The sequence below is a fragment of the Echinops telfairi genome, unplaced genomic scaffold, assembly GCF_000313985.2.
Source record: "Echinops telfairi isolate 266 unplaced genomic scaffold, ASM31398v2 ScPeMD7_7414;HRSCAF=8452, whole genome shotgun sequence".
In the NCBI taxonomy this organism is placed as follows: domain Eukaryota; kingdom Metazoa; phylum Chordata; class Mammalia; order Afrosoricida; family Tenrecidae; genus Echinops; species Echinops telfairi.
Window position 1 is genome coordinate 48,095 of NW_022111314.1, and position 6,855 is coordinate 54,949.

At 62.6% G+C, this 6,855-nt stretch overlaps 1 protein-coding gene across 1 annotated transcript in view; it reads right to left on the reverse strand.

The window, feature by feature from the left end:
* MYT1 (myelin transcription factor 1) overlaps positions 1-6,855 on the reverse strand; it is a 46,759-nt gene that overhangs the window by 12,041 nt on the left and 27,863 nt on the right. Inside the window, exons 9-14 of the mRNA XM_045296927.1 lie at positions 5,873-6,055; positions 5,229-5,319; positions 4,576-4,689; positions 3,018-3,232; positions 1,332-1,456; positions 678-935 (exon numbers count right to left, since the gene is read on the reverse strand). Coding sequence (XP_045152862.1) covers positions 678-935; positions 1,332-1,456; positions 3,018-3,232; positions 4,576-4,689; positions 5,229-5,319; positions 5,873-6,055 — 986 coding nt within the window. The remainder of the gene's footprint in view (positions 1-677; positions 936-1,331; positions 1,457-3,017; positions 3,233-4,575; positions 4,690-5,228; positions 5,320-5,872; positions 6,056-6,855) is intronic.

Here is a 6,855-nt window from a genome sequence, read left to right on the forward strand (position 1 = left end):
GGGGATGTTCTGCCCGAGGAAACCCAGGGGCCTGGACATGGGGGTTTGTGTGATGAGCAATCTTGTCCAGGAGGTGGAGCAGTGAGCTGTGGGCAGTGCCTGGGCCAGCACTGGGGCTGTAAGGGACTGACCGCGGAGCTTAATGGCCAGGTGGCCAGAGAGGAAGGTGAGGCTGTGCAATTGGGTTAGCAGCACCATGGGCCAGCAGGGGATAGAGGCGTGGGGTGGGCATGCGGGCTTTCATCCTTGGGCGGGTGCATCAGTCTTTGGTGGGGAGGAAGGAATCAGTCTTGGGGTCGGGGTTTGCAGCCTGGGGACAGGAGCTTCAGGGCCTTGGAGCGGTGTCACTGATGGGGTACCCACAAGCGACAGCCACTATCCAGAGCATGGTGGCTCTGAGCAGGGGTTGGGGGACATGGAGGAGCAGGACCTGGACAGCAGGCTGGCGGGCAGGTCCCCTTGCAGGTCACTGCCTTCCTTGGGACCCTGGGACCCTGACTGCTGGAAAACAAAGCAGACCTCCAGCACAGCCTCTGCGAGGTCAGTGTGCTCTTTGCTGGGCACCAGGGCCCCCAGTTCGCAGCTGCCCCCAAGGAGCAGGGCTCCCCCCAAGGAGCAGGGCTCCCCCAAGGCTCTGCTGGGGGACTCAGGCTGGCCATGGGCTCTCCGGTACCCACCTCCTCCGGCTCCTCCTCACGCAGGCGACTGGCCTTGGTGTAGTCCAGGGGCCCGTCCCACTCATCCTGGCGGGAGGCCTGGCTGGACTGGGGCGAGGTCATGGAGCTGCTGGTGGTGCTGGCGCTGCCTTGGCGTGGGGCCACATCCGGTGACTTCATGCCCGGGCTGCTGCTGCCGGGGAGGGTGCCGTCACGCCGGCGGTGCTTGTGCATGCTCAGGTCCAGGGTCCCGTTCTCGTCCACCTCAATGTCCACGGGCTGCAGTCGGAGAGGAAAGTATGCAAGGGCCCAGCCAGCTTCTCGGGCAGTGGGAGGACTAAGTCCCTGGAGTGACAGGGCCAATGCCCAGCTTCCTTACTCCAACAGTGTGATTCTGAGACCTGTGTGATGGGACTGGAACCCAGAGCCAAGGGTGCCTGCACACAGCCCCGACTCAGCCAGGAACGCGGTGTGTATACCGTCCTCAGACTCAGGACATGGCATGTGCCCGACCCTGAGACTCAGTCAGGGTCACGGTGCCAGTGATGTGTGCAGGGATGCAGCATGAGCTCAGCCATCTGGTCACACATAGGGACGACACAGGGCATACTCTCTTGACGGTGGGGGGTTGGGAGTGTGCAGAAGAGAGGGCAGACAGCAGGGGGGCAGACCCACCTTTCCTGGCAGGTCCTGCGGCTTGGTGCTGAGGTTCTCAGGCATCTCCCAGCAGCGTGTGGAGAGGTTCAGGATGGCTGTGGCAGCCATGTGAGCAGCCTCGGCATCATGCGAGTAGTCGAAGCCTGTAGGAGAGGGGACACCTTGTTGTTGTACCTCAGGGAGAGCCCTTTGGGGAGGAGGCCTGGGGTGAGGGGGCGGCCTTTGAGGAGATTTCAGGGGAGAGGCCCTTTGGGGAGGCTGTGACTGAAGAAGGAGCCCCCAGGGGTGGCAGTGGGAGGGGACACAGTCAGACAGAGGCAGCCTTGCTCCTGGCCACAGGCCAGGGTCAAGCTGGGAAAAAGTGTGACCCTCCAAGGCAGGGCAGCTGTCCTGACCCCTCAGACACACAGCCCCGCCCCAGCTCCATAAGATAATCACTGGGCATCTCCGAGCTATCTGGACTTGTGGCTGCCCCATGGGCGGTAGGGCATGATGCCCCACAGGCTTCTGGTGGCACCTTTCCTGTAGAATCACAGAAAACCATACTAAACAAAGTATCAAAATGAGGAGCCATTGTTTTCTGACATGCTTTGCGTCTAGGCCTCCATTCTGTGTCCGACTCTTCTGTGAACCAGCTGCCGGTGACAGGGCAGACTAGCGTCAGGGTTCCACCAGTCCTCACACCTGTGCTTCACCTCCTCCGGATCCCCTGCGCACCCCCTGCCTCCCTGTCTGTCCCTCTGCCCCAGCACTTTGACCCCTGGCACAGGGACGCAGAGGCTCACAGACACAGAAGGGCAGGCCCCCTCCCCAGCGGGGCACTCCCTGGTGGGTTAAATCACCACCTTTGATGGGGCAGTCAAGGGCTTGACCCCGTGCCATCAGGGCTCCTTGTCCCCTTGTCACCTGCTATAACAAGGTCATATGGCCCTTGACCTCATGCTGGCATGGTGTCTCCTAGAACCTGTGCTGACCCAGAAAGGCTCCCCAGTGGGCGTCTCCAAGCAGCCGCAGGTTGGTGCTCTCCAGAAGGGCAGGAGAGGGGGCCTGAACATCTCTGCAGCACAGCTGGGGCCGGGGGCTGGCGGGGGAGGGGGGGCGGGGCCTGCAAGACTGGAAGCTTAGCAGGTCCTACATCAGGAAGGGGAAGCGTTTTTCATGACCACCACTCATGTCTGGGCACTGCCACTCTGAGCTTGTGGGGACGTGGGGCATTGGCAGTAAGTGGGGGCTGGCAGTGCCCTCAAGGAGATCCCCTCTGAACCCTACGGCATACATAGGTGGCCTCCCCTGCAGCCCAACACCAGGGCTCTTGTTCTACAAGTCCACGACGTCAGGGCCGAGCACAGAGGGGGCTGCTCCAAGGACTGCGGATGGCCAACTTTGTTGCTAACTAACAACGCGTCCTAACGAACGCATCAGTCCAGCAAGGTGGCACCCACCCAGCAAGGACCCATGCCCGACAGCAGACACCCCGCTTTGAGGGACAGACACTCCCACAGACGCCCAGAGGCCAGGAGCAGACAAGGAGCATGGAGAGGATGGTGGGGGAGGTCTCAGCTCCCAGGAGCCCGTGGGGGAGGGGGTCACCCAGGATTATCTGGACCACTGAGACTGGAAGGGATGGGAGGGGACTCAGCCGCCCCTCCAGCCCACACGTCAGAAGCAATGCCACAGGAGCGCGGAAGAGCTGAGGCCACTCACATTTAAAGGCTTTTGGTGAGGTCTCGCTGGTCTGAATCTTTGGGGCAAGCATGCGTTTGCCGAAAACCTGAGCGTCGAAACTTGCGTAGTCAAAGGTGACCTTGGAGAACTTCTCCAGCTCCTTGGCCAGGTTGACCCTGGGCGTGCTGGGGGCCACACTGGGCCGGTAGCTCCCGTACGAAGGGGTCTCCAGCTGCTTCGCGAAGCACATGGGCCTGGGCAGGGACAGAGAGCCCCTGAGGCCCAGCCCCGCCCCACCCCTCACCATCAGTCAGAATCCTACTCCCTCGAGACACACTATGGACCATGGCCCCCAGCTGCGACTGAGCCAGGGCTGCCTTCACCCAGCTCTGCCAGCAGCTGGAAGAGCCCGAGAGAGGCCCAGGACCCTGTAGAGGCAGGGGTGCCTCCAGGACATGCACCAGCTGCAGGAGTTAGCCCATGGCTGCCCTGTCATTGGCAGGACGAGGGGCCCCGGCTGAGGGAGCTCCCTGCGCAGGTCCTAGCCCTGCTTGAGGCCATGTCTTCCTTCCTGAGTTCTGGGGCTTCATAGGCTTCGACCGGGCACACAGGCCGGAAGGGAGGCTGCTGGCCAAGGCAGAGGGTGGTAGGGCCACCTGTGCACAGGACAGGCCACCTGCATGGAAGGACAGTCACCTGTGCTACAGCCATGACCACCAGGGCCACCAGTCACCAAGGCCACTGGATACTAGGGTCACTGGATCACTAGGGCCACAGGTCATCAGAGTCACAGGTCACCAGGGTCACCAGGTCACTGCCCCTTTTGAACCTCAGGAGAAGCTGTTCCCACAACCCTTCTCAGGGAGCACGCTGCGGTCAAATTGTGAAGGGGTGTGCCCCAAACTTGAGTGTGCCAGGAACCCTGGATCCCCTCCTCTAACCGAGTGTCCTACCCTGCTGGCCTGCTCCCTGGCACCTTGCCCCTTCCCTTGATGGGCACTTGGATCAAGGCAGGAGAGTGTGGAATCGACACTGGCGGGAAGTGGCCAGGAGCAGGGAGGAGGTAGAGACGATGCCTGGACGTGAGTGGGGCTGGCCAGAGGGCAGCTCCAAGGCCGAGGTCCCGCCGGGTGCGCGCAGAGGGAGGGGCGTGGGGGACTGCCGACAGGACTGTGAGGGAGAGGGTGGGTGTCATGGATTGAGTTCTGTCCCCAAAAGAAGTGTCCTTGGCTGGGGCTGGGGGGTGGGGTGAATAATGATATCACCACCCCCATGTCTCCAGGGGATACAGGAATGCTGAAAGCAGCTGAGCAGGATTTAGACGGGAAGAAGGCTCTTGTGTCTGAGAAGGCCCCTGGTGGTGCCATTTCTGCTTGAGCAGTGAGGCTGCAGGGGAGGGGCCACGGGGACAGTGGTAGGGGGCGGAGGGTGCTCTGCACTCACTGGGGCTCTCACCCCCATGTGGGGGGACAGGCATCAAGCAGAGAGATAAGAAAGGCTCAGGGTTAGGGAACCAGGACAACGGACAACAGGACCAGGGCTGCCTGGATCCGTCTGGTTCCTGCCCCCGGGACACTGGCCTTCACGTCCCACTCACCTGAGGATCCGGTCGGAATTGGAGCTGCTTTTGGTGGCGTCTCCCGGCTGCGGCTGCTGCTTCTCGTGGGATTTGGCTAACTTCTCAGCAGCAGCGATGGGGCAGCCGGACAAACTAGAGAGGACAGGAGGGCGCTGAGGCCTTAGCACTGCCCAGGTGCCGGCAGGGCCCTCAGTGCCTGTGGGATCCTGCCCACACCGCGGTGTAAGGGTATGTAGCCAGCAGGTGCCCCATGAGAGGGCGCCCTCTCGCTGCTCAGCTGGGTCTCGGAGCCCCCGTGGCAGCTGCTGCCTCTACTCTAGGAACCTGAGCCAGGCTCACACAGACAGGATGTGGCACCAGGCTCTGGCCAGGGGACCCCTGAGGGCACCTGTGAGGACAGTCCTGTCTCCCCTGCCCCTCCCAGGAGCACTGGCCATTTGGCTTGGGCCAGCCCGGGGCCTCCAGCCTGGCCAGCACTCTGACACCAGGGGCTTGGCCTCTCTCATCTCACTCACGTCCACTGTCACTCCAACTGGCCCACTGACTGCAGCCAGCCCCCACCCCATGCCACCGGGCTACAGAGGCCTCAGAGCCTCTCTCCCCTGGCCTCTCTCAAGATCCCAGGACCCAGCCTCGCAGCTCCCCCAGCCCCCCAGTCAGCACGCACGCACCTGCGGTGGGTGTTTCGGTTGCTGTTCACGTGGCCCTGCCCCGTGCAGCCAGGTGTGGGGCACTTCAACACATTCTCGTGCATGGCCAGGACTGTGGGGGAGGGAGGAGAACGGTTCGCTCAGCACCAAGGACAGCCCTCAGCCCCTGGTCTGGCCAAGACCCCAGGAGACCCCTCCCTGCCTCCTGAGGCAGTCCTAGGGTCGCAGAAGGTGGCTGGGCTGTGTGCACCCTCCAACTAATTCTCCCCGCTGCTGGCCCAAGGACCAGTGCTGTCCCACAGTCCTGCGGCCAGGGATACCCCCATTCCTGAACACATGCCGCTCCTGAGCCCTGCCAGCTGGGAACACCCCACTGTTGCACAGACTTCGTCCACCCCTAGCTCGGCACATCCCACTCTGCTCAGCCATCTCCACTCCCCAAAGACGCCAGCCACCCATTCTGGGAGCCGGGGTTTCTTGGGGGCCTCAGCTTTGCTGGCATCTGCAGGTCCCAGCCTTCCAGAGCTCAAGATGAGCCAGGCAGTTGGGCAAGTGGAAGGCAACAGCTGAGGGTAGGATGCAGGGCTGACACCTCGACACAGGGGCACCTCGACACAGGGGCCCCTGACCTCTGGGGTGGGGCAAACCCTGGCAGGGCCACTCACTCTCTGGGGGAATCCTGTCCTTGTGGGGGCAGCCAGACAGGCTGCGGTGGTGCGGGTACAAGCCGGTGACATGGCCCGTGCCGTCACAGCCAGGAGTCGGGCACTTGATCTCCCGCTTCTCAGCTCTTGAAGAGTCTGAAGGGAAGGAGAGGGCGCGGTGACCAGGTGAGAGAACATCCCTTCCTTCACAATGGCTGTCCTGATCACCCGAGGGCTGAGGGACCACTGGCTGAGGGGACCTCCAAGAAGGGGGCAAGGTCACAGAAGCCTCTCCCTGCTGCTTCCTCCCCCCACAACTGCGCCCCCTCCCAGAAAGGCCGCCAGAGCCCCGCTCCACCCCGGCCAGCCCTCTGCAGGAAGTGGAGACGTATGGCCCTAGAAGCTGCCCTGGGGTCCGGACACTGGAACCGCCGGCCCTGAGCTGCCTCTGTGTCCCCCGAGTCCCTTGCTGGGCTGTGCCCTCCACACCTGCCCCTGAAAGCAGAGCACCCTGCATCTGTGCCCCCCAGTGACCTCCTCATAGGCCCCCTGGTGACCCTTCGCTCTATCTAAGTTCCCCAGGTAGTGTCACTCCCCAATGCCTGCGACCTCCATTCCCCACCAAGACCTCCAAAGTCCATCCGTGCCTGCCTTACCCTGGTCTGCCCCCCCAACAGCTGTCTACTAGGTCCAGCTCACCTGGACTCCTGTCCCCACCTGTGTCCCCTCAATATCTATCCCTTGAGCTGGTCTCAGCAGTACAAGGCTCCAAGGAATCTGTCCCCTGAGCCTCTGCCTCCCTTTCAGCCATTTCTAGCCTTGTAACTCAGGTCCTTCCCCTCCCCAGCCCCCCCACCCCCAGTCTGTCTCCCACACCAAGCCCCAGGTTCCCTTATGCACCTCCTCCTCCTCCCAGACCTCAACCTGCGTCTGGAAGGTGAGGATTCCACTGTCCACTTCCACCCAGAGGCCAGCTGGCAGGCAGCTGAAGTGGGTGCCACGAC